Below are 27,876 nucleotides of genomic sequence, written 5' to 3' on the forward strand. Positions count from 1 at the left end.
TCCCACTTTTATTTGTCCAGTGTAAGAACTGCTATTTTCAATTTTTACTTTTATTTCTGAAAAAAAAATACAGGTAGTAATAATGTCCTAATGTAAGAGAGAAACCTCCTTGCAGAGCAGGGGTGTGGAAAAGCACTGAGCAATGTGGGCTTTGCTACCATGGGATCCTGTTGCTGCTAGAGGCAGGTAAAAATCTTCTGTGCTGAAGTAATTCCACAAGGAAAACACCAAAAGCAGGGACAATCTCACTTCTGAAGCCTTCTGAGGTTCACCCTAAGTGAGACAAACTCCAGCCACTCCAAGGTGACCATGTACAGCAACCACCAGAGTGCATTTGCAGTTAACTTACAAAAGAAAATTTAATTTATGGTAAAAAAAAAAAGAAGAAAACGGAAACAAGCTCTTGCTAAACACAAATATAATTACCATTATCAGAATAGAGGGTTATCATCAGAAAAACATAAATGCACACAGAACAACTACAAATAAAGGTGAAAAGTCCTGTAAGTTGGGCTTTTTCCTCATTTTTAAATTTTAAAAAAAATCAGCAGTTTTCTGAGCTGTGCTCATATGCACTGCTGAAAATAGGCTATAACAGCAGTAAATGGCAAACTGTTTTGGAATTATGTAACATTTATGCTGAGATACAAGATATTCCATACATATTGAGAAAGATAAAGAAAATAAATCCAAAAATGCTCAGAGCCATATATACCTGATCTAGATTTGACAGACTGTTTGGATCCTGACTAAGAGCCTGGTACTGGCCCCGAAGCCTGTCTCCAGCTGCAATCTTCCTGAACTTCTTCAGGTCCACAACATACAAGGCACTACAAGGAATAAAAAATCCAAAGAAATAAGATTTATGGGGGTTCACCCTCTTTTTGATAATAGTAACAAAAGTAACGAAAAAGTAAAACATGTTCCCATCCTGAAGGGATATTTTTCTTTATTAAGTGGCTGAAACTACCATAAAACAGAGAAATCAATATATCATCAGAATTCCTGCCCTCTTTTTCTCTTACTGAGAATGGCTCTTGAATGCCTCAGTGATCAAGTGTGGTTGTGATATTTTGTGAAAATCCCTTTGCTAGGATTTTCTTCTCATGAGAAGCTGAGAAGGCCTCAGCTTCAAGTGTAAACAATTTGTTACCTGCTACTGTGGAATGCAGCAGGTGCTTCCTCGATTGGTCAATGTGGGATGTTTCTACTTGGCCACCAATCGAGGAGGCAGCAGCTCTCGGACTCTCTAGGAGTCACAGAACTTTGTTATTCATTCCTTTCTATTCCTGTCTCGCCTTCTGATGATTTCTTTCTCTCTGTTCTTTGTAGTATAGTTATAGTGTGATCTTTTTTAATGTAATATATATCATAATATAATAAACCAGCTTTCTGAAATGGAGTCAAGATCTCTCCTTCCCTTCACCAAGTCCAGACTGCCCAGAAAACCCACGGCAATAAATGGTGACCCCAACTACAGCCATAATCAAGACCAACACCAGATTTTAATGCAATTCCCAAAGGGCACAGAAGTGTGTGAGGGGTTTTCCTACCTGATATGGTATTTCCTTTTGCCGAGGTGGGAAGCCCAGTATCCTGATTTCCAGAAGCGGTACCCGTCCATCTCTCTGCGGCTGTCACAGAAAGGAGTGTATCCATAGGGAGCTCCATTCAGGTCCAGGTCTCTGAGCTCTTTCAGGTCACTCCTCACAATCTGAACAAGAATATAATTTAGTACTGTTTCTATGAGGGTAGGTATTGCAGCAGGCTTCACAATGTTTAATTTTAATTAAGAAAACCCCTCAGATGTTACAACAGTGGGGTACAGATAAACTATTCCACTGGGAGATATCTACCAAACTATTGCTCAAAATTATTATTATTTTTTATCATATTATTAACAGTGGCCATCAGTGTAACACATTTATTGAGTAAATTATATAAAACTGGCAATATTTTTTTAACTCACAGACCAGCATTTCTGGTTGACCAATACAAAATTCCTTCATTAAGAAACATAACTTTTGAAATCTACCAATCATGTCCCTTCTAAAGAATCCTCCTCATCTGTTATCCACATCAGGCACTCCAAAATTATTGCATCATTTGAAAAATCCTTGTATCTAATGGTAAAGTACTTTTAAAAAGAGTTTTTAATGACATTTTACAAATGCCCTTTATTTGCTGATCAATCCTTCTTCCATCAAACCCCACTTACCTAATTTATCAGTGGTAAAAAAAGGTTTTAGCTATTTGGGAGCATGGAAAAGTCCTTACAATAGTTAGGATAGACAACCAGTGTTCCCAGATGGTGTATCCAGATGAAATGGCAGAGAGTTGCAGTCTGCATTGCTACAACTAAGTTTCATTTATTCTTAAGCTTTGGAAAAGGACCAAAATACATCAGAATGTGTCTCAAGGTTTTTAATAACCTTGTGATAAACTCATCTGAAGCAGCACTTTGTCTTTCAGTACATCACACGCTCATTCCTGAATGAAGGACTGCATGCAAATTTACAATAGAGATAGGACTAATCTTGAAGAATTTCAGCCATCTAGAAGTTGTTCCAATCACCTCAGACACTGGCCATAGTCAAGAATTCCTCTCACAATCAGCCCAGAGATGGAATCACTCCAATAGGCTTTCAGTGAAATGCACCTTCAAGATCACACACATCTCTCCAGGTGCCTCTCTCTCCACACAGACAATTTAGGACAACTCAGTGTAGGGAAACTCTTAAAGTCCACACAACTGAAGACCAATGAAATTCTTGCATCTACATTCTGCAGCACCACTGGTTCTGTTTGTACAACTGCAACAGTCTTTTGAGACCAACATCTGAATAAAATGGCCACAGAGAATGAAACTGGATCAATTTAAGCCCAAATTAATTCCTTAACAGTAATATGCCATTATTTTTTCTTACCTGGTCAGCATCAACAAATATTATTTTATCCACAGCTAAAGGGAAAAGAACATCTAAGAAAAGAATTTTGTAGCCCCAGATAATTCTTTGTTTTTCTGTCTGTTGATAAAGCCAGCGGGGCCACTTATACTGGACCAACTCATACTTGAACCCATACTTTTTAGCCATGTGAGGAATTACATCCTAGAAGAACAAAGAGAAGAGCAAAAAACCATCAGGTGCACATATATGAGACACACAAGGACTCAAAAGGAAAAGGAGTGAATGTTCCAAGGCAGCTGTGGCTGGGCTGGCCTTACTGACAACAAACTTATTATTTTAAAATGTTCCCTTAGTTTCAGCACTATCCTCAGCTACACCAACAGAAACAGCATTTCATGCAAGCTCTTGGAGACTATCAAGAGAGAATAAATTATTATAATTTATCACTGGGCTTCATGTCCCAGAAAAGAAGAATCTTTTACCTAACCCTGGTACTTAACAAATTCAGGGATAATTTTCCACTGTGAAAATTTAATTTGAATTATATAATTAGACAACTGCAATTAAAAAAAATTACTTAAAATTTTAAAGAAAAAAAAACAGAGGAAGACTTTTCTCCTACCTTAAATGTTGGGGAGAGATAGTTTTTCAGAAACCAAAACTTAACTGGTGTTTTTGTGTGACGTAGGACAGAAAGCATCATAATTCTGTGGAAATATAAGTCTACAATAAACAAACAAATACACATGGGTCATTAAATTTCAACTGCACTTAGAAAGTACTAAAACTTTAAGTATAATTTCTTTAGCCCAATTGAAGTAGAAATTTTTATCTACTTCTAATTAAAAGCTTTAAAGAGCATATGTTCAAGGGCACTTTGAAATGGCCTCATTTGATCCAGACTGGCTAAGCAGCAGTAGAAGGAACAATTTCAAAAGTGGATCTATTAACGTGTTTTATTCTAGGAGAGGTGCCCGACAAAATTAGAATTATGGTTAGTTCCTTTAATATTAAACTTGGCTACTGAAATAACTTATTTTAGAATCTACTGGTAGAGTTTAATAGGTTGCTGGAAAAAAAAAAAAAAAGTTCAAGTCAGACCCTCTTCCAAAAACCCTTAATGACTGTAAGAATCACTGTTTGGGGTTCAATTCTTTTTCACTATCATGGCCTTTGTTTGGTGTAACCAGACAGATCAGCAGTGACCCACAGCCTTACAACAGATCAAGTCTGCCTTAAAATAAAGACATAATAAACTTGAAAACAAGACAAAGCAGGAAGTAGGATGTTTAAGATTACTTTTTCTCCTTTAAAGTAAATGTGTCTTTCCCTTTATGAAGGTGGTTGCAGGCTGAAGGAAAGAAACACAGTGCTCAAACTTCAGATGACTCAGCCATCAAATCACCAGTGCTCAAATCAGAAAAGTAACACAGATGGTTGTGAAGAGATCAGGCAACACTGTAGGAATTCCTTAAAAGCAGTCACTGCTCATTGAAAGGACCCTGAGATAAGTAAGGCCATATGTGCATGTAGTAAATCCACTTTGTATGAAACACAAATAGACACAACTCTAATGAAGTCACTTCTGTTGTGTCTGTATACAGAGAGGCTGAACTTCATCTTTTATGTTTGTACTTCACACATGAAAGACATTTTCTGTCTTCAAGGAATAATGGTATTTTTGAACATCCATATGTTGAATCACTTTGTTCTTAAAGATTAATTTAGTTCTCACTGTATACAACTTTTCTCGGTTTTGAAAATGTATTATTTAGATGTTGTTTAAAAAGTCAATTTCTTTAGGTTGCTTAGTTTTACTACGGAAATGTAGAGTATTGCTATGAAATTCTTGTTTCCCCTTTTACCTTTCCTTACCTTAAAAAGCGTTCATATAAATGGCCTGAAGCAACAGAAAAAATGTTAAGAATATCACTTTTCTTTTCCTTCTCATCGGTTGGAATTTCTTCTGAAAATCTAAGAATTATAAATAATTATATAAACTAAAAATTCTGCAGAAAAAAAATCCTACTAAATTATCATTAAGCTCACAGAGAATCAGAAATAAGAAAATATACAAAAGAAATACACATCCTATAGTAAACAAACACACTTACATTTTACTTCCACTGCACATGCCTAGCCTTAGGAGCTACAACCTTCCCCAGAATACTCTCATAACTTTCAGAGGTCTGTGGTGATGGGATTTCCCAGTGTTTTTTGTAACACTTATTGAATTCTTCTTCAGATTACTCTGATTCCTCTCCCTAGAAGCTAACCTATGGATTTGGGGTATGTTGTACAGAGGTTTCTGTTTCTGCTGCACAGCATTCTTTGCTTGTTTTGAATACTGAAGCCTGCCAGGGCTGGTTTTTAATCATGTGCCTTCCAGCACACACAGGCTGCAGCCTCCCTCAGGCACTGCTTCACAGATCTCAGAACTGCAGAACCAGATTGGTTATAGTTATCAAATGGTTATCAAGCCATTTGATACTGTTGGAAATTTACCTCAATAGTCTTTTTTGTGAGATGAGTCATTCCTCACTCACTTAGAATGCATGAGTCACCCTATTTTTCTTCTGGTTCTATCCCTTTTAAAAGTATCCTTTAGAAAGTGTAAAAATAGGTATCCTCATAATCTTTAAGAGCAAATAAGACAAGTCTCAGATCTCGAATGTATTCAAAAGAATTCAGATCACTCCACTGATACAAAGCTGAAAGCTCAGAAATAGCTGAGAGGCTGCAATGTGTTTAAGTGGTGTGAATAATCTTTTGAGAAACCCACGTTCTATTCACTCAGGCATGGTAAAAGAGAGAGACATCAGTGGAGTGGCATTGTCTGCATGGTGTGGCATCTTCAAAGAAGGCAGACAACCTCTCAACCAGCACTGAACTCTCACAGGCTAAACAGACTGCAGTTCACAGGTCCAAGCAGTCTATCTCCTTTCTTCTTTTTTGTCCCATGTCTTGTATTTAGTGATAGCAGGACTGAAAGAGTGTCAAGCTCTTTATAAAGCAGCCATCACATGTGAAAAAAGAAAATTGGGGTTTGATGCAAGGATCTTGAAAATATTGATTCTGCAAAGCTTTACAGAAAGCAGGAATCTCCCAAAGCTGCTGGGCTTGACCTGTAAGGTCACGTGGGAAAAGCAGTCGGTTGGAGAAGGGCAGCTCAAATATGAAAGGGCTTGGGCAAAGTGGTGTGCACTTCTCCCATGTTAGAGCACATGTGGGTTCCCGTAGTGAACAATGTGCTGGTGGATATTCTTTTCATTCTGGGATAACAAAAAGGAAGGGTATTTGACAAGATCCTAGATGGCAAAAGCCTGACAGACAGCCTCAAATCATGCCCTTGAGCCACAACCTTGAATCACTGGGAAGAGCAAATAAACTTCACTGTGTGAGGGGCTTTCTTGGCCCAGCCAAGCTCAGAGCATGATGAATGCCACTGTGATAAAAGGCAAGACCTGGAAGGTTGAGAGATCTCTGCCCTTGTAACCTTCTTAGAGGGAGTTAAGATTTTGATCTCTGCACATACATCCTTTGACACAGCCAATTAGAAGTGGGAAGTTTGAAGTCAATGAAAAATTCCCTCAACTAACATCATTCTTCAGAGGAACCTTTGTGCAGCAATGTGGGTCCAGTGTGGAAGAAATTGTTGAGAGTCGTAGCATAGTGGCCTGGGAGGGTCTTTGAATCTAGTCAATATGGGTACAAATTGAAAAAGGGGGAATTTAGGTTAGAAAGTAGGAGGGAATTCTTTAGTGTGAGGGTGGTTAGACATTGGAACAGGCTGGTCTAGTAGGAGGTGTTCCTACCCATGGCAAGGGGTTTGAGACTAGATGATTTCAAAGGCACTCCCAACCCTTAACCCTCCGTGATTCTGTTACATTGTAAAATAATCTGTGGATAAATGGTGATAAACATAAAATCAGCAACAGACACTCAATATAATCTCAGGTCTGAAGGCACTTGTGGCACTCTCTCATGATGAGGCCTCATCATGAGACATTTTAAAGCTGGAACAGCTTTATCATGAGACATTTTAAAGCTGGAACAGAAGCCGGTCCTGGATCTGCCAAGAGAGGTGTGTGTACAGGACTGACTGGAGCCAAGTGATTAGTAGATAAAGTAGAACTTTTCTTTATTTTCTTTTTTTCTTTATTTTCTTTAGCAGTCTGTGACTCACAACCATTGCCCAAGCTACTGAAAACTGAATAAAACCTTTTTTGAGTCTTCTTCAAAACAGCAAATTAGAAATACTACAAAGTTATTAGCCCCAATTGTAATGCTTGAGACGCTTATTACAATTACTTAAAGAACTCAAACTTTATAGTAAAAGGTAAAAACACTTCTTGAGATTTCATAAATTATGTCCAGGAGCAGACAAGCAGCATTGGTCTGCTTTTTGATGTTCAGTTTGACAAATATGAATACCACATAACCAGCTGAGATTTTCACATTGAGACTGATTCCCTGCCACAGCAAAATGAAAAAAACAGCCAAAGAAGAAAATGAAGAGAAACTGGAAATACAAAGGAGGGATTAAGAAGGGAATAAAAAAGGAGATTTACATGACATTATAGATTGTCTTTCCCCCTTTTTATTTACATTATAAATCCCTTGGAGAGACTTTTTACACATTTGTATCGGTATCAAGTAAGAAAATTTACTTGCTATGAGTAATAATAAACATGTCTTAGAACAGTTGAATTAGAATCAAGCTATGCATTACCTTGCAATCGATTCCACCTTTCCTTTTTTTCCCGTTGTTCCATCTGTAAGAAGATCTTCATACACTTTATCTGGCTTTTTCTGTACCTAGTCAGTAAAATAAATGCCTTTGTTCAACTTGGGAAGGTAGTTGATAGTAATTAGCACTTGCATTGTGATATCTCACTATGGTGTTCTAACTGGCTAGAGCCACTAAGTATGGTGATTAATGAATCAGCCAGCACCTTTCAAGCCCTCTGTACATCTTTATGCAAACAACTGCAAGTGTGGTGAATTTTATCTCATTTTCCTCCTTCACAAGTTTATGATCCAGCCATTAGCTGGCAGAAGCATAGCATCCCACAATGGAACTTACCTGAGAGGAAATTGTCATTTTCATAAGCCCTTCACAGGGAGAAAGTGACAAATTTGTCACTGAAACATAAACTCATCCAACTTAAGCAATTTCTGCTGTCTTATCCAGATGCTTGTAATGGCTCAAGATTAATTTCATTTACCACCTCAATTTCCTTGATTAAAAGAAATCTAATTGCTTTTGAAAACCAAATAGCTTCTTACACCCTGAATGTGTGAATCTAATCATATTAATTTCATGTTTATATTGTCAAGCTAACACAGATTCCTGTTGACACTATCCTGAAGCCACATCCCACAGATCAGTGAAGTGATTCTAGAGTTCAATTGAATGGCAAAGCTTACATATTCTAGTTATAACTTTAATACATATACCACCTTTCACATAAAATAATATTCCTGTTTTGGCTCAAAATAGGAAAATTAGGCACCCTTCTACCCATTCGCTGTTGTTTAAAGGCAGGCTCATCATGCTCCAGAGTCTTACACATTTTCCCTGGCTTCTGGAAACTTTCAGTTACAGGACTGGGGAATAGACTCATGTACGGTGTTTTAAAATATTTACAAATATTTTTAAAATATTACAAATATATAGTGGAAAATACAGTGTATTATGAGGATCTTTCTCCTCAGTATAAGTGGTGCTTCATTAGCTGTTTTTGATACATCTAATGAATGTAATGTAGTTTTGTTGACACAAATTTGGTCGCCTAGGGTAAAAGTCAACACCACTGATTTTGACTTCCACTCTGGAATCTGGACTTTATGTAAAATCTCTCCTCACTCACTGGAGAGAAATGGATGTCTCAACAGGTCATTCTCTTGGTTTAAATCCATATATGAGCAGGGATGAACAGTCCTTTGGACTCTCTCCTGCTAAGCAGAAAGGGATTTAAGTCACCAAGACTACACACTTGGGCACCTTGAGCTAGATGAGATGAATGTTATCTATGTTTAACAGCTATTTAACAAATCTCCCACACAATTAGTATAACCTGATTGGATCAAATTAACTACATTAATTTGCACATCCTTCTCTTTAATTACACAAATTCTAAATTATATACTTCAGTATACATATTTCAATTAAATATAGCCTGAGACACATAAGCATAAGTCATATTTCATACCAGGAAACACTGCATACATACTTGAACTTTGATAATTTTGCTTCTGAAGTTGTTTAGTACCACAATAACATCTGTCAGGTCAGCTACAGAGTCTGTTCCTTCATGGCTGTGAAGAGAAAAAATGCCAAGGTAAGTGTACTGTCTCATTAAAATATGCATTGTTGCTTGGGTTTAATCACAGAATAATGTTTCGAATTGCTGATATTTACAGAAAAAAATTACTTCACTTGCATCTAATTATATTTTAACTTCAAAAACACTGAGTTTCATTCATCACTGGACATTGCCCACAGTCGTTGCATTAATTTTTTAATTTGAATTTTCACAGGAAATTTACTAATCAATGAAAAACTGTAGTAACTTACAGCTAAACATATTTTATATATATATATATATATATATATATATATATATATATATATATATATAACATAATATTCAAATATAACAACAATCTATTTTTCAAGTATGGAAAACATCTTAGAAATTGTGTGATGGCATTAAATGTACTTTTAAAATAGATCTGCTTTTAAAAGTATAGGGAAGGCTTCACCACAGTGCTGAGGCTTTCAACTGGCTGGCTTTGGAAACTGTAGCCCTGAAGACACAGCTGTGCAAGCACCACATGCATGTCTGCTCTACTGAACACCAGTTTAAAGCCACTCAGGTGACTCCAAACTACTGCAGTCCACACAGTAGCTAATATGAAAAATGTTACTGCGATAGAGCATAATAACAACATAATTTTCAAATTCTCTTGTTTTACACCTCAATAGTCCCTCAATATATTTCTCCTTCAATCTCTTCTACCTTTTATCAGTGTTATGCAGGCTCCTCTTGCAAAAGCTACCCACACAAAAAAAATGGGTTTAAGAAAGTAATCTGCTACCCCTTAGGCTTAATATTTTTCCCCCAAAAAAACAGAAGTATTTAAATCTTGTTTCAATGTGTATCATACCACTTACCTGAACACTGCAGGATTTAACACACTCATCTGCATTTTCTATTTGATACATTTTTTTGCTAAAATGTGCCTGCAATCACTAAGTCTCACGGAGATGGCTAATCCTTGCATAAAACAATGTTCAGAATTATCTGAACTTTTCTACTCTCTATTGTAGTTTTATTTTCACACTTTTAAAATATCATTCATATGCACACCCAGCCAATAATGGTCTTTGCATTACAGGGATGCACAGTGCTCAGATATTAATTCCATTTTAAATAAAGTGTGTGACTAAAAAGTTCTAAAATAGTAAAATTTGATCCAAACACAAACTGCTGATAGCAGCAGCCGGTCCAATGTTCCAATTTTGCCCCCAGTGTTCACACAACCAATATTTTCTCTGTTATTCACTCAGCTACCTCAAAATCCCTATGCTATGAATTTTGTAGGTAGATACAGAGGATTCTGCTGATAAAGAGGATTTTCCAAAGTCTCTGCAATATTCTCAGAGTGTTTGGTTTGGATGTAAATCCAACAACATTACTTTGTCTCCCTAAATCTCTTTCATGGATGCCTCCCTGTGGGCTCCATCTCATAATAAGTGCCAACTGTTTTACTCTGTACAGAACTCAGTTTGATGGATTTTTTTTCCTACTAGGAACAACCTTTTTAAATCTAAGCAAAATATCTTGCATACTGACAGCACCATGACATATGTAAGACTAGCTACCTTAATATTATGTAATTGTGAAAAGCAAAACATGCCTGGCAGACTATTTATGTCCCAACTTTAACGTCAAAACACTTAGATGCTTTTAATACAAATACAAGTAAGTACCAATATAATACAAATTATAATTTTCCATCTGGGGAACAAAAGAATTTGGGTTCAAGAAATGGAGATCCTTTGAAACCTCAAGCCCAAGAAACAAGCATACAACTCCTTGTCCAAATTATAAAAGATATACCTTTCAGCTAGGCAGTCTGCATGACATCAAATAGATTAATATATCTTACATCCTATATATGCCTACCTGCCTATTTAAAAAGTAAAATATTAATCAGGATTTTATAGATATCTTTAGCTATAAATTATTTTCTGCAATCTTATCTTGCAATACCTACTTGTTTTCCTACCAACATCAAAGTCCAAATAATAAGCAGTGCTCAGATTACTGCTGAGTATTTTTATTTTCCTAATATCCATAGTAATTTATTAATAACGAATTGATTTACAAGTGTGATAGCATCAATATAATGATCCTTGTTAGAAGCAGTCTTTATGAAGAAAGAAGCAGCTTATTTCAAATGTTATGCGTTTACATATAGTAAAATTAAATTACTTCCAACTATGAGAGAAGCAAGTAAGATAAATACTGAGATGCAGGACATTCCAAAACTCCCTTTATAATGTACAGGCCTGTGCCTCAAAGGAAACAGGTTCATTTTACAGTTCAACAGGAGAGGGTGTGACTAATATATATGGATGGAGAACATACTGCAACAGCAAAATTCCATCCTATCAAACAGTTGCCTGAGCTCTGATAGCAACTTCATACAATTCATACTGTAAAATAAATATCAAAGATCCTGGTGCAGCCCCACAAACATACTTTTCCTGTTGTACTTTAAGTCTACAGTTGGAATAATGAGATGAAATAAATTGCATTGTTTAGATTCCTCATGAGGTATTAGTTTTTAGTAACTTAGCTGAGTTCAATTAAGCCCATTTGTGTTACAGAGGGAAAAAGAGCAAAATCCCAGCAGATAATTTAAAATTTCCTTTGATCCAGGCTAGAATGTAGAACGGTTTTGTTTCATTATTTAACCCAACTGCACCTCATTACATTATTTTTTTTTAAACCATGCTATCTTATATAAATCACTCTATATTTCTTAAAAATTAAATGCTAAATTAGACAAATGGTACAGATACAGCTGGTGGAGATTAGGTGAACCTCTAAGGGTAAGGACAATGTTTTTCTGCTTTTGCAACAGACTGTAAGGGATTTCTGAAAAAAAATAAATTGAAAATTGCAAACAAACAGAATGAATCTAACATCCCATTAATATTTCTCCCTGTAACACTGATATTAACTAAATCGTGGTTCAAAACCACAAAGAGGTTCGTTAAGTTTTTTGGTTTTTAATAGTAGCTGATAATTAACAACAAATGGAACTATGTATTCCTGAGCTTCAAGTAATAATAAATATTATATAAGAAATAGACCTATTTCAAACCACACAATTACTTTGAGGGGGAAAAGAGATAACAGGAAAAAGAAAAAAAAAGGAAAAACTGAAGACGAAATTAAATAAACAATAGTGCTCCTCTAGAAGTGATTAGATCTAAAGCTTCAAGAGAAAGTTCTCATATGCTACAGGTCTGTGCTTTTACATAAAACATGGGGATAAGGTGATTCTTCTAAGGAATAGCTGGAATGATGGCGAGCACATATATTCCTTTAAATGAAAATCAACCATGGAAATGACAGATCTAGAAGGCACAGAGATGTCACCTAAATGCCAGTTGCAGAAATACAACTTTCTTTCTATGGACAGAGGTTTCTCCCAAGAGAGGGAAACGTGGTGCAGTCAACATGCAGCCAGGGTCTCAAAATGAAGGGTGCTTTGATATCCTAAAGTGGAGATGTAACCATAGCGATCCTTAAATGACTTAAGACAACTAAGAAACACTCAGAATTAATAGAAGAAAAAGTCTAGAACTGAAATTCTTACAATTCTCTTGTTAAAAAAAGATGCCACTTATAAATATACTGCATTCAGAGGCATCCTCATGGCTGAAAGAAATTGTGAGAGGGAAATTCGTGGTACTTCCTCCAAATAGTTCTGGAGATAATTCTGGAGAGCAATGCTCCATTGGACATACTCTTGAAATTACATGTTAAGTATGTTGGGAATGCCAAAATATTACAAACAAAACCATGAGTGACATTTCTACAGAATTGGGTGCAGCCATTGTGTGATAATGCTAACCATGCATGGAACTGACAGGGAAAGGGTCTGGTAGCTGGGCAACTGTACAGTAAGGGACACTGCTAGCATCTAGTCTAGCTGAGCAGCTTGGCTTTATTATGCCTTCAAAAACACATGAAGCCATCAAACAACAACTAACACTACAAGGAAATAAGGTATTCCTTACAAACTTTAAATCGTCATTTGCATCTTATGCTTTTTAATGCTATCTTTGCTCACCTTCCTTCAGTGTTGTCAGATCTTTTTGAAATATGTTGCACTTTCAGATTAATTTGTTTCCAAATGATGGATTCATACTTACGAAAAAACCTGATAAATCTCCTCAGATCTTCCTTTACGCAATCTCAGTATCCAAGCACCTGGATTTGCTTTCAGCTGAAAATACCCCTAAGGAAAAAAAGACAGGCACTTGTTCTGGTCACATTTCAGGCTCAACCATCATCATATACAAAAATAAACTACTCAGCATTTGTACTAGCCCTGAAAGAAGTGTGTCAGGGATGCAACAACTATCACCTTTCCTGCATGTCCGTTTTAATGTCTTTCAGTGCTCTGTTTGTTTCTAGCTGAAGTTGAGTTGCATATAAAAACTCCACAAAGGACAGCAAGTAAAAGAGCAGCATAGAAATAAATTATTGAAAAGACCCTAAATTGAAAAGCTTCTTTGAAACTCAAAATTTTTTGTCTGGAACAACTTTCCAAGTCAACACAATTCCTTCCTATTTTAGGAACACTGTAAACAGCAATTGCTATGTTAAAGTCACAGAGAGCAAGCTTTGAAATGCGAATTGTTAGAAGTTTCATCATGCCAAACACCATCTACTGTTGAGTCCGTATTCAATACTTGTGCAAAAATCAAAGATTCACAATTTATTAAGAATTTCCTTCCTTATGATACAATATTTACAAAGACTAGAGAACAGCAGATAGGTAAAAGGTCTTACTCATCAAAATCCTTCCCTATCAAATTCCCTTAGCCAATAGAAAAAAAAATCTTTCACTTCAGAAGTCACATGGTCTTCTGCTCTACAGACTGCCAACATGAAAAATAATTACATTGCATGATGAGACAAATTCTCAGGTGTGGGTATGTCCCACCAAGGCTCTCATCTAAAATGGGAGTCTTCTTTTGCCTGGATCATTGTGTAACAAAAAGGGTTATTTTAATCAGAACGTGAATAATAACTTACATTTGTCAGGGAATCTCAGCCTGAATATAACTGTCTCCTACCACCTACTAGAGGCAATTAGGCTGCCAGTTTAGGCACTTCAGGCAAGAGTATAAAATTAGCCTGTATTCAAACCTATACTGCATCACAGGAGAGGAACAGGGGGGAAAGCTCAACAAACTAGAGATGAGCTCAGCTCCAGAATGTGCCTGTTACTTTTAGCATTACTAAGCTTGCAACACAGAGAAATGGATTTAAAGAACAAGATGCTCACGAGGAATTCTCACAAGAAGTGTGAATTGTAATGACTATTCCTGTACCAAGTACTTACAAGGTTGGCCATCACAATAGTATCAACCATGACAGGGTTCTTCTTTGTGCCCAGAGTGAACTGTAACCCTCGAGGAGGTTGTCCAGTTGTCACATCAAAGCAATGTCCTTCAAGCAATATATATTCCAGCTCGTATTCTGCTATAACTGCCCCTTTTATCTACGGAAGGAATGCTTCATCAATAAATTATGTCACTTAACCATGTGGAAAAAGCAAAATATTACAGTCACAAACATGCTGTGTGGGATTTACCACAAGGTAACTCCCACAGTCAAAAAAAACCCAAAGAAAAGTCCATCCATAAGAACTTGACTCAATTATAAAACAGGTATCCAAGACAAAGAAGAAGGATCACTCTCTGGAGGGACCTTCTCTCCACTGACTGTTGAAGCTGAGGCACCTCTGCCTTTGTAAGGTAAATTCCAGCTTTACTTTCACAATACACTTTCCAAGTACACAGCTTTGGTCAATCAAACACCCTCGATATTTTGCATAAGCTTATTGACTCAAACAAATCTAATGATTTTGAAGATGGGGGATCAAAATAGAATTAAGTAATAATTGAAAGAATTGTGACCTTAAAGAGGGTGAAATACATTTTGAACTACACTAATAAACAGTCACATATTCCAGTTCATACGAAGAATTTACCTAGGTTACAAAAACTAGGAAACACAAAGAATCCTTTAATTGCTTTACTACTTTTATCTTAAATGTAGTGTTTCTCTAAACACAAAGCTCAACATAGCAGGTAAATTGCTTTAACTTGTACTTTGCATTCTGATTTTTTTCTATTCCATTCCTTTCCTTTAAGACTTGTCTTTTTTTTTTTTTTTTTTAAGAGAGAAAAAGAAGAAAAGATGATGACAATAGAAACGGTAAAATATTGCCTAAATAATCAATTACCAAAGAACATACTTCAGGAGAATTGACACAAGACAAATCCTGCAACATTTCCACTTCCCTCTTGAAGTAGAGGAACCAACACAAGTTTTACAGTGTTTGCGAACTACTACTTACTTCCTGCAAATGAATGTTATCAAGGTCACAGGAACTGTTTACTGCTTCAACCAGCCAGCTTTCAGGAGTGATCATGTTTAGGGTCAAAAGAGGTGATTCTGGCAATTCTAGGAATTTTGCTACAGGTTCAGAAGGAAGGTGCTTATTGATTCCATAAGTTAATTCTGGTTCCAGAACAAAACGATAGAAGCTGTTGAAAAAGAAGTGTGACAAAACCCCAACTTTTAGCGAAATACAAAGTTCAAACATGAAGCTCTTCTAAAATATTTTAAAATATAGTGAATATTTACCAAGTCTGATGAAATTTAGAAACAAAGTAGCTCCTTAATATTTTGAAATATCATCAGACAATACCTACAGCATCTCAAATGGGCTGGTAGATGAACACAGACCTATAGACTTTTGGTAGTTTTTCTGTGGATGTGCCTATTTTCCATTAACACTCTAAAGGCTATGAAAGTGAATACCCAAGAGGTGCATCTAGATGGCTTGACTGATAGCAGCCTTGAATTCTCAGAATCTGTATCACTGAACTATGCAGAAGGACTAATCTCTATTGGAAGAAAAGTCTTTGAGAATGGCTACTGTCACTAGCAGCAGCAAGGACAGAGCAGAGGAAAGGTAGGGTTTCCCTGTTCCTCTCCAGCTCTTACCCCAGTTATTCCATACATAAAAGTTCTCCAAAACACAAGGAAAGAAGTAGGCACCCAGCTTCAAAAGCCATCATAATGATGTTCACACAAGAAGACACTCAGAAGACGAATAATTAAGACCCTCTTATGGAACAAGAGATCTGAGTAATTCTCAAAATGCATAAAAACTAAGGACTTCTGTTTTGTGGGCAAATGATCAATTCTGCAACCCTCTGGCTAAAGGTCAGGCACTACCATCAGCCTCTCTCACAGGTAATTAGTAATACAGGTGTTAGGATTATAGGTAAAATACCTGCCAAGGACAGTTTCTCTTAGAGGGAAAGAAATCATCTTGGAGGGAATTAATTTCAGTGTAAATGTCTATCACTGAATTAGTGAACCCTGATTTTTACACACAGATAAAAGAAACTTCAATTTATAGTAAATACATTTAGGCTATCATATTCTCAATGAAATATAACATCAGGCTGTATATTTATTGAGATGAATTCCTAGGAGAACTGAATCTGTACAATTCATTACACAAACAGTGGGCTGTAAAGAAGGGAACAACTTAGACAGATAATCCCCCTCTGAAAGTTTTCACAGGTATAAAAGACTCTATTGATTTATTTAAGGTCTCTTAATGAGAGGTGCATTTGATGGACTAGATCACTTCCCTGTGATACCATGCTTGACACATTGGAACAAGAACTTTCATCTAAACAAGTGCAAACGGCTTAGGTGACATTCAGTGGAAAATGAATCAACAAAAATAATTCAGAAACACAAAGCAATGTTTACTTTTTAAGAAAATATACACCATTAAGGCTATTTTTCCAAAGTTAGCATGACAAGCTATGAACTACTAACCTCTTCAGTGGCACTTCAGACAGCTTAGATCTGCAGTTCAAAAATAACCTGAGTTTCATATTGATAATGTCCTTGAGTACCTACAGAAAAAAAAATCTCTGTAAAAAATGGTTCTTGGGAATCACCAAACTTTGAAAATAAGCCAAAGTTACCCTTGTGACATCCTACCATTTTTCAATTTTCAGCAGGAATCTAAAACTCTTTAAAGATGTAAATATATCTGTATATTAAAGGTTATTGTGAGATATTGTAAATAAATATATGACCTTTCCTAAAACTGCATGGTTTAGCACATGATATTCTTGATAGTCAAAATATTAATGTCTTCACCTACTCATGCAATTTTTTTAAGAGCAGCTCTCCCCATTTTCCAATGCTTGAGTAAATGATATTATCACCCTTGTTACATTGTGATTTTAAAGTTGTATATGGTAAATCATTAAATATAGTGAAGTTCAGAGAACTATTCTAATACTCAATTACTTAATAACTTTAAATGTCAACAATAGACTAATGATGTATTAAACCATTCAATTAACTTCAAAACATTTTGGTAAGTTAACATATTTCTTTTTTCCTCTCATTTTCTTTGTCTGGTAATTTCTATGTTTTAGATGCTGTTATATAAGAACCATAATATCAGGAGAGTATTTTTTCTTATTTTTATGAGCAATCTGTTTTGTTTTACTTAAAGCTAACAAAGTTATTAATTTCTTTAAAGCACTCATAAAAACCTTTATCAAATTACCTTCAGTTCTGTGGTTTCTGACACAAAGTGCTTACCTGAAAGCATAAAGCAGCTGTGCCTACATTTATGGACATTAGAAAGGCCAGTAAGACATAAAAGCTAAGTTACAACACCAATACTAGTAAGGCTAATATCTAAAATTACTACAATAGCAAATAAATTGGGAACAAAGCAAGACAATAGTCATCATTAAATCTCTCTTTTATTATTACTATAATTTTTCTTTCCTCAGTTCAGCCCATGGCTTACACACATTCTTTACTACAATGCTGTAACTTTACTTAGCCCTAGGGACCTGTTCTATTCCTAGTTTCTTATTCTTATCTTTTGTGTCACCTGAATAAGATCACTGAAAAACTAGTGAATAAAAAACAAAGAGTAGGGAATAGCATACTGGTGTGAGCAAGTGAAGAAGCAGGAAAGGAGAACCCAAGAACACTGGAAGCATAAGAAGGGAAAGCATTACATGACATAAGTTTAAGACCACCAAAATCAAAATAGAGGTCAAAGTGACTCAAATATCTATCTAGCATTCAGAAAAAAAAGAATTATAAAAGCCTCTATGGACTTTACCTTCAAACAAAAGAAAACCCTCATCCCAATAGCAAGAATGAATCTTCAGCAATCTGCTTTGATAGGCTTTTGTGTATTGAATGAAATTATCTTGCAGAAGGCTGATGCATCATCCCTATTCATCAGCTGACCATGAAATTTAGTACAGTAGCCAAAAAAAAAAAAGCCTTTCTTAATTAGCATTTCAAGGGACTTTAAATAGGAAATGACAAGTAAGACAATAACTCATTATCTCTGTGTTTTTCAACAAGACAACTTCTGAAATACTGAACTTGTTCTATTATTTATTTAGGGCTTCTGAGGACACCAGAAACCAGGCCATTTGAGTCAACACATGAAAATGGTGACAAAATTAGGAAGACTCTTTTATAGGCTACTTGAAGAGTTCAGTCTCTTTACTTTAAATAAGAACATTCAAACAGCATGGAAATTTAGTTCAGAGAACACTGTAAAACATGGCTGAAATATTTCAGGAGGCTTGAAAATTATTCAAGAGCTAGTTTTATTGTGCATGTGCACAATAAAAAGTCATTTGTAAGACACTTACTTGAGTTACCACAACTTATCTGAAGAACATTAACTCAGTAAAACATGATTATTCAACCAGTCACTTGGAATTGTTTGTGAACTTCAGGATAATACAAAGTATCTGCACTGAAAACAAACTTATAATAAAACCTTCAACAGAACTGGCAAAATGATGAGAACATCAATGCTTACAGCATAGATCTAAACAAAAACCTGTAATTCCAAGTCTGAGTTTAACAGCAAGGTTAACTAGCCACTGGAAAATCTCAGTAGGAGCTCTAATCGGTACTCAACTGCTTGGTAATATTTAAATTAGGAATTGATTAAAGAATTATTTCTACTTCAAATAATAATTGTGAAAAAGGAGTCCTGTGACATGCATTATATAGACAATCAGACTAGATCACCAAAAGGGTCTCCTGTAGGGATTTTACTTTAGGGATGGAATAGTAAGTCCACACTGAAGACAGAATGAGCAAAGGAAAAAAGGCAAAAGATAACTGACAGGAAAAAAATAAAAGGTTTGATTTTTTTTCTCCACATTTTTGAATTACTGGATACTTACTGGAGAAAGAAAAAAAAGGTGGATAATCCTACGAGTACAGATTCATTTTCCTCCTGTTTTTGGTGACCCATGAGGAAAAAAATCCACAACTCTTCAATTTTGTCCTCCATTTTAGCAGAAGGAATTTCTACTTTTCTCACATCACCTTAGAGATCACCTTCATAACTTCAGGACTAGTTAGCTCTTCCATATATTCTGCTGAGAACTTATGTGGCCTAACCATGGTAAAGTTATGGCTGGCATTTAAACACTTACAGTGGACATGACTCTGCCGTGTCTGGAAATACTTGATGCTGAAGTATGTAACAAAACTTTTTGAAAAAAGGGAAACACAGACTATATGGAAGGGGCTACCTGCCTCACTCTGGAGAGGATTAGAGCAGTTCTTATGATACAATCCAGTACATATTTTAAAAACAGCAGCTTTGGTTGAGCTCTCCTTTGTGCTCTGACTCATACTTTCCTCCATCCTTAAACGGCCAGTGTCTCAGACTAAGCAGTAAAGTTTAGATTACAGCCCACCTCTAGCTATTTACACCTCTCTCAATTTCACTCCCACTTAATATGAGTAACTTTTTGTTTGTATTTTTAATAAAAAATACCAAAAGATTTATTTGAAGTAGCTTTACTACTTGAATTAAGTGACAGAAAGTAATACAACAGTTTCACCAGGGTGAAAAAACCCAATCATTATAAGGACATATTCAATGCAGAATGGGGCAAGAATCACATGTTCTGCCATGGTAGTTACTCAACAAACTTTGCACCATGAATAGTTACCAATCCAATATACTCAGCTCCAATCCAATTATGTAACTGAAAAAAAAAGAGCCTTTAAAAATAAATATATTCTAGTGATTAAAGTTTATAGTATTTAAATCACCTATCTATAGTAAGCTAATCAGACAGGCATTCATTTAAGAACTTTGAGTTTGTTGCTTGCTGGATTTGCATGTCTGTTTTGTTTTTACAGCAGGAGATGGTGGCTTTCCAGGTAATAATAATAATAATAATAATAATAATAATAATAATAATAAATATATATATATATTATAATGTCCAGGCTATTTTTCATTTTTAAAAAGATATTATTGAAAAGTTTAATCTACATTAAAATATTTCTGGTTTGTTTACTTTCAACAGCATTTCATTAGCCTCTCCTAAGGGTTGGCTTCTTGAATAAAACTAGAACTCCTATGACTCAAGCAGGATCTGCAAGAGCTGAACAGCTGGGGACACCATGGGAGTCATTTGCCTGGGCATGCATGAGAGAGCCTGTTGAGCTCAGAGGAACAGAGATTTCTGCTCAGAGCTACAAGATCCTTGATGTGATTTATACTCAGAATATGAACTTCTGGCTAAATGGAGAGCTTCCAGACCATTTCAACTTGAAAATATTTTCATTTGGTAATATCAAGCTTTCATTTTCACTGAGAAGGGTGAAATGAGAGATCCAGTTCTAGAGATAAGCTAGTATTCTAGAATCTTGAAATAGCAAAATTTTTCATGAATTTTAAGAAATGTTTTACTTCACTCCACTATAAGAAGAGTGAGTGGATGCTTCAACATTTGATATAAAAGGGTAGGAAAATGGGAGGGGGGAAAGCAATTTAAGAATTTATGAAACTTGCATAATTACTGCAGGAAAAAAAAAAGATAAAATAGGATGCAGCAAAAATCAAGTTGGAGCTTTCAGAATTATAACAGACCATAAAGTGAAGACAAAATTTACATTTTTATGGGAAACTATAAAGGAGTCTGAGACACAGTGATATTCTGCAGTAGTGAAGGAAGAAAATAATTTTAGCAGCTGTGTTTTTAAGACAGTTTCTCTTTAGATGATCAATAGCTACACACAATTGAAGCCTATCTAGGTATGCTTGGTAGCATTAATCAACTGAGGAATATCTCTCCAAAAGCTGAAAGGTTTATAGTTCAATCTTCTTATGATGATATTACAAGTCAGATTTAGACCACCTCATTTAGGCGCCTTGGAAAACTAAGGTGATCTGGTTTAATGGAAAGAAGCACATAGCTCCTGAGATTCTGAGATGCAAAAAATTATGTACACAATCTCCTCCTTTCTTTCTATTGACTGTAGAAAGCACTTAGAGGCTCACTTTAAAAGGACTGGGCCATGGGGCTTCTGAATTTTATTTTCAAATGAGATATTAGAACAACTTTAGTAACAACTGAAGTACAAATAAGCAAATTATAAGAAATGACCACCATCTTACAATCAATAAATGGGTCATCTTCTGTGCTTCTCTTGTCAATGGATCCACAATAGCAATGACATCATAGAATGGCTCATTCTCTTGGGGTGCCACTTTTACAACACTGTTGAAAAAGTATTCAAAACAAGTGACATGAAAACTCAAAACTGAATTTGTTGAAAGGACAAACATTTTTAGACATGGACTTGTAATATCAGAGGCGTTTAAGATTTTACTGCTCAAGAAAATATTTCCCTCATTTCAAGCAATAATCATGATTGCTCCCTGTGATACAGTTAGAAAAGCTAAATGTGAACAGGAGTGAAAAATATAGCATTCATCTATATATATATATAGTATGTATATATACACATACTTCTATACTGGTTAGTGATTAGATACATTCTCTAAAACAAAATTAATAAAATAAAACTCAGACTTTAAAAAGGGCCTTTCTGTAATTTGCTTACAGTTCCCTTCATGGAGATCTGGAATCACTGGACAGATAAGTAGTGGTGGTGACATAATTTAAAAAGAAAAAAAAGAGGGGCAAAAATGGCATTTGGGAAGTGTGAAACTTGATAGGCTGGACTAGCTTTATGCATTCCATAAAATAATTCAGTTTGATAGACTTTCTTAGGCCAAGTCAAGCAAACCCTAGTTAAAGTACTTTGGACTTACAGGAAGGAAATGTCAGTAAACTTCATTTTAAAAAATGAAAAAAGTCTTATGCTGTAAATACAGAAAAGGGACAATGGGAATTTGTTTTCCACAAAATATATGGCAGCAGTACAGTACTGACTGCTACTAGGTGTAACTTTGAAAAGGCGTCAGCCTCTTAGAAAAGGCTACCACTGATTTCACTCCTGCCTTCACCAACAGGGACAGCTCATCAGCACACACATTGGAGCACCTTTACCAACCAACAAAAACAAGCAGAGATTTGCAAACAACATGACAAATTTTTTTATAAAAATTTGTAATTTGATCACAGTTTTTGTATTATCATATGTCCTTTTAAAACATGCACTTCTCTGCTCCCTTTTCAGCAAAGGGTAAGGTTGGGAAATCAATAGGCATTACTAATGACTTTATTAGGAAAAACGTAAAGATGCATTATGCTATGGAATGAGATGAGCAGGCTGTTCATACAACAGTTTCAAAATTAGAATGCTTACTCAACTTTCCAAAGACTATGTAATCATCAGTACATTCAAATATTAATAAAAAATTACTTTAAGTGCATTATCATGACAAAACTGACCTGTGCTGTTCTTTGAGTAAGTCAAGATCTTGTCTCATCTCTGTTTTAGGCAAAGATGACAGCAGGGCATCTATTTTCATAATCAAGTCACTGCCACTGTATTAAATAAGGCACATATAGTTTGGTTTTCATTAGAAAAGGAGCAAAACATTAACATTTTAATGTCAGTCTCTCTGCATAAAGCATATTTAGGAAGCCCACATCCCAGACCTGGACTCTAAGGTGATTAACACCTCAGGACTTGTAGCTTGGAGTTAAACCTCCAGCTTGACAATGCCCAAGAACCACTACAGCCTTAGAGAAGCCTTCTGAAATGGACACTTCTTAATTTTAAGAGATGCAGAATTCACAGAGTTATCCTTCAGCCTCACAGCAATTATTTTTCTCAACTGTTGGGTCTTCAAATCTGTGTAATTTGATGAAAATGTGAGGCTTGGTCCACAAGACAAATTAAACCTGAATTAATGACAAGGTTTTATTAGTCACAAATTTGCCAAAAAAAACCCCTGATTCAGTGAGTATATGATGTTACGATCTGCTGACATTTCTAGCTCTTTATTATATTTTTTTTTATTTTTTTCTCATTTATGACAACATTAAGGAACAGACATAAATGACCTGGTTTCACATCTGTCCACATCTTCCATTTTTTTCTATTGGAATTTCCTACTGAAGAAATCATAGTTCCATTTCAGTGTTGTTAAGTCACAATATTTGTCTAAATATGTTTTGTCTCTCACTACTTATCTCCTTGAGTTCTGCCTCTTGCTGATTTTGTTTTTCTGGTAATGATTCTTTCAGTTGTGCCAGTCCTTCTAAATAACAGAAATGATACTCAAAGCTGAGAGATACTGTAAGAAGAATATAATTTGCTTTCTTGTTTGTACACAAGCTGTATCCTTAGACTAGAAGATGGCCTGAACTCATCTCATCTTTAAACTTCTTCAGTGAACAGATGTGTCAGTGTTGTCTACTGTGGTGTCAGGGCACAACATCAGCCCATGCCTCTACAGGCTCCCTTACTAACAATTCCCAAAGACAATGACTTCAAATATTAATACTCAAATTTGGCCTAGGATGCACTGTATTTTATCAAGCTCATTATTATTCTTTACAATCACTCTTATGCAAACAAAACCTAGTAGGAATCCTTTACTGTTAGCTATACTCCTGGTTGTAAGGACAGTGAAAGTAGGAAAAGTATTTGGAATAACTCAGCAGAGCTGCACACATGTTATGCAGCAAGAGAATTTTACCTTTTACTACTGTTTCCCATCTCCTTGACAAGAGCTTTAATCTTCTCTGCTGAGGTACTGTATGTTACCTTTTCCAACAAACTAAAGTCTTCCACATAGAATTCATTTTCACCTAAAGGACCCAGTACCTTAGACAGACAGAGAAAAAAAACCCATTAAGTGTAGAATGTCCCAATAATGCTCTGTTTGTAAGTAAAAATAAACTAATATTTTAATGAATGCACAAAATTGAATATGAAACCCCAATCTCTCTATACATCAATACTATTGATTATAAAACTAATTAAATTTTATAGTAACTATGCAGCATTAGGCTTTTGCAATTATATGATTACAGCTAATTATCAAACACAAATAATAACTGCAATGGAAATATCCATGCTATTTTTCATTATATATCCATCCTTCTGTTAAGGAATACACTATTTAGAAATAGCTCTAAGAAAAAGCTCTCTTATGTAAAATATTTTAAACTCAAATTACTATTTGTCTACCACACTCTCCAGTTTTTTAATGCTATGAACACAATCTCCTTCTACCACTTGCCAAATGAAGCAGAACAGATAGAAAGAATGGGAAAGGATACAAAATGCATAATATGAGAGGATACAGGATTATTATTTTTTTGGTGTCTGAAAGAAAGGAAAATGCCTTGGAGTCTCAGAAAATAGCTTTGAGGCTGTTGTTTGGATTTCCTACTCAGTCTATCAGGCCAAATTGAGCCAAGACAACTTCAGTGGCCTACAGGGCTCCCAAGATATAGAATCTCATGATGTAAGTTGGGTGCTGAATGCCTCTTCCTCAAAATTCAACTGCTTCCTATAAATGAGACGTTATATAACAAATTCCACTTTTGATTTTTTTATTAATGATGCATGAAATAGATAAAACCACAGTGTAATTATGAAATACTATGGTAATTTGGAGAAGTCAATTAGAAAAAATTAATTTGCTCATAAAAGCACAAATTTTGTGATGAAATAGCAAGGACAGAAATGAAGGATATCCCATGTCTTTTTAAAAGTAATAGTTTAGAGTGAAAACACAGAGATGTGAATATACATTATTAAATTTATCCAAATATTTATTGAAACTTATATCCCCAAAACTTAAAATATTACATTATTTGAACTTTTTTAGGCATGGAGAACAGTAATAATAATTTATAAAATAAATTCATTAATTTAGTTATGAGGGAGCTGACACAAAAAAGCCAACAACTCTTTAAGGCTTCATCAACAAAAATGCTTTCTGTATGTTTCTTAGCAGTATTTCAGTTGCATCTCAGAAGCAGTTAGGATGCATAAGAGGAACTAAACTCACTAAATTTAAGGAGTTTCCAGTTATGAGATGCCAACATAGTTTTCTTTCTATTTCTTTTGAATGGTGGAGTAAATCGAAAATAGAAGAATTAAAAAGTAGTTAGTAAATTGTATTTGTAATGCAAGGCATTGGCTGTCATTAACAAGCACTAAATATTGAACGCAACATTATATTTTTGATCACAGATCATCTATTGACAAACTGTAATTAAGGCTATTGGTTTCAGCATATACATACAAGAAGCTAAAACAACAAAATTACTACACTTTTAGCTGTATAATAAGAATTAAGACTATAAAACAACCAAATATTTATTAAAATGTGGTGATTTAGAGCTTGAAATACTAACCTACTCAATGTAATTTATATCCATTTATCTACATAGTAAAATAAAAGTAACTTTAGGATCAAAACTTATTCTTAAACATCACAAATAATAAATCAGATACTAACCTATTTTGAGAACTTTGTCAGATTAACTCTAAAATAGCTGTGGGAATGACATGCACACATAGTAGCTTCAATGGAATGGAGCTAATGAACAAATAAGGAGTAAAACAAAAAAGCAAGGCAAACATTCACACCATTCTCTAACAAATGTATGAATAAATGGGAAATCAATATAATGCATTTTCTTTAGTTTGAAACTGAAGTTCCAGAAGTAAAAAAATCCTAAAAAAGATTGAGAGACTTAATTTCCTTCTTACCCTGCCATTGCTAATAACAGCCATTTGACCAGGAAGCAGCTTCAGAACCTCCTGGCAGTACATCTGTTGAGTTTTAATTAAATCCAGTCCTAAAGTGTTGTACTTCTTCTCTAAAGTATCACCATCCATTCCCTAAAGCAAAGGGAAAGCATGAGATGCTGGAATGATTCAGCAAAAATAAATTTTGTAACATGTGAGGAAATGAAAGATTTTCTTCAAGTTATGTGGTAACCAGAAACCAAAGTAAGATAGCCACCTCAGCTTCAGTGTAAGCACGTAACTGCTGGTGGTGAGCCAAGTCTCACAAGCACCTGGAGTGCAGTTTGTACCCTGGGGCAACTGTGAATAACCATGAGAGCAAAGCTGAGCCTGAGGTTCAGCAATTTTTCCACGATCCAGCACAACAGCTGCATGAAAAGTAATGCTCTGTTAACAACTCAACTGTATTCCCACTTTTACGAAAAAGATTTTAAAAAATTTGTAATACTGTAAAAACTTAACAGTCATTCTAATATGGCCATTGGACACAATTTGAACATATTTTGGGGAAGCCAACATCATCCAGAAAGACACATAAATTCATTTTCAAAGTGGGGAAAAACATACCAAAACTTATATCGGAATTGTGCTTCACCTGTCAAAATTATTCTGACATGTATCTCCTCATTAGTAATAAACAGACCAAGCAAACAGATTCATTCAGATACAATTAATAAAATTACATTAATTAGTAACACTCTTCGCATACACAGCTTCATTAGAGACCTTTGTCTTCCAAAACTGATTAAACAATGAAACAAGAAACATTACTCAAAAATACTCATTTTCTAATACGGTTCCAGAGAGTTTCCTTAGTCTTCCAACTAAGTCTTTTCTTAGTCTTCCAACCTCCTATTTAAAAATATTAAAATTTACAACTCCTTCTGAGACAAAAAACAGTAGTTAGCAGTTGTTATTTCATAACTCAGCTCCACTCTCATTTAGTCTTAACTTTTCCTGAAGTCTAAATTCTTGAGAAACATTAATACTGCAATTGTAACTGAGAGAGCTATTAAAAAAAATCAAAAATTAAAAATTAAACTATTTTGGTCTCAACTATCTGGTACCCCTATTCTGAATTTTTCAGTACTCTCATATTTTCTCTCAATGAAGAAATTCTCTAATCTTCAATGCATGAAAGTCACCAAAAATCCAAGCCTGCTTGAGAAGAAAGGTGTATGGGTAATAAACTTCATGGCATTCAGCCAGACACTGCTATTCTCACCATCTCCTTCCAATAAGATACATGTAAAATAAAAAAGGAAGTAATCTAATTTAGCTTGTACTCACTGGGATGAGGAATTTAACAATTTTAGTTCCAGCAGCAAGGGATTTTGCTGTATCTTCCTTACTGAGTTTACTCAGGAAACTTTTTAAGTTATCATTGTTTTGGGTTAAAAAAGCAGCCAAAATTCCTCTTGCAATGGCTGTGTTATCTTCCTTTATTTTTGATGAAGGATTGTTCAAAATCCCAACTCGTGTATGACTGCTTGTTTTCTGCAAAGAAAAACACAGAACAATAAGTAATTTTACACTTCCATCTGCTGTTACCTAATATATTCATA

General features: G+C 35.2%; 1 protein-coding gene across 2 annotated transcripts in view; it reads right to left on the minus strand.

Annotated features, from left to right (window-relative positions):
- The window catches only part of UGGT2 (UDP-glucose glycoprotein glucosyltransferase 2), an 81,414-nt gene that overhangs the window by 8,427 nt on the left and 45,111 nt on the right, over positions 1-27,876 (minus strand). Inside the window, exons 21-36 of one of the 2 annotated variants that reach the window (XM_038129155.1) lie at positions 27,602-27,808; positions 26,273-26,404; positions 24,243-24,370; positions 22,987-23,082; positions 21,744-21,846; positions 17,093-17,172; positions 15,588-15,777; positions 14,568-14,726; positions 13,369-13,454; positions 9,146-9,230; positions 7,642-7,727; positions 4,785-4,883; positions 3,532-3,616; positions 2,928-3,110; positions 1,554-1,714; positions 716-830 (exon numbers count right to left, since the gene is read on the minus strand). In XM_038129155.1, coding sequence (XP_037985083.1) covers positions 716-830; positions 1,554-1,714; positions 2,928-3,110; positions 3,532-3,616; positions 4,785-4,883; positions 7,642-7,727; positions 9,146-9,230; positions 13,369-13,454; positions 14,568-14,726; positions 15,588-15,777; positions 17,093-17,172; positions 21,744-21,846; positions 22,987-23,082; positions 24,243-24,370; positions 26,273-26,404; positions 27,602-27,808 — 1,995 coding nt within the window. Of the gene's footprint in view, positions 1-715; positions 831-1,553; positions 1,715-2,927; positions 3,111-3,531; positions 3,633-4,784; positions 4,884-7,641; positions 7,728-9,145; positions 9,231-13,368; positions 13,455-14,567; positions 14,727-15,587; positions 15,778-17,092; positions 17,173-21,743; positions 21,847-22,986; positions 23,083-24,242; positions 24,371-26,272; positions 26,405-27,601; positions 27,809-27,876 lie in introns of those variants that run through there. The other variant, XM_038129165.1, reaches the window with a different exon arrangement.

Source organism: Motacilla alba, chromosome 1 (assembly GCF_015832195.1).
Source record: "Motacilla alba alba isolate MOTALB_02 chromosome 1, Motacilla_alba_V1.0_pri, whole genome shotgun sequence".
Taxonomy (NCBI): Eukaryota; Metazoa; Chordata; class Aves; order Passeriformes; family Motacillidae; genus Motacilla; species Motacilla alba.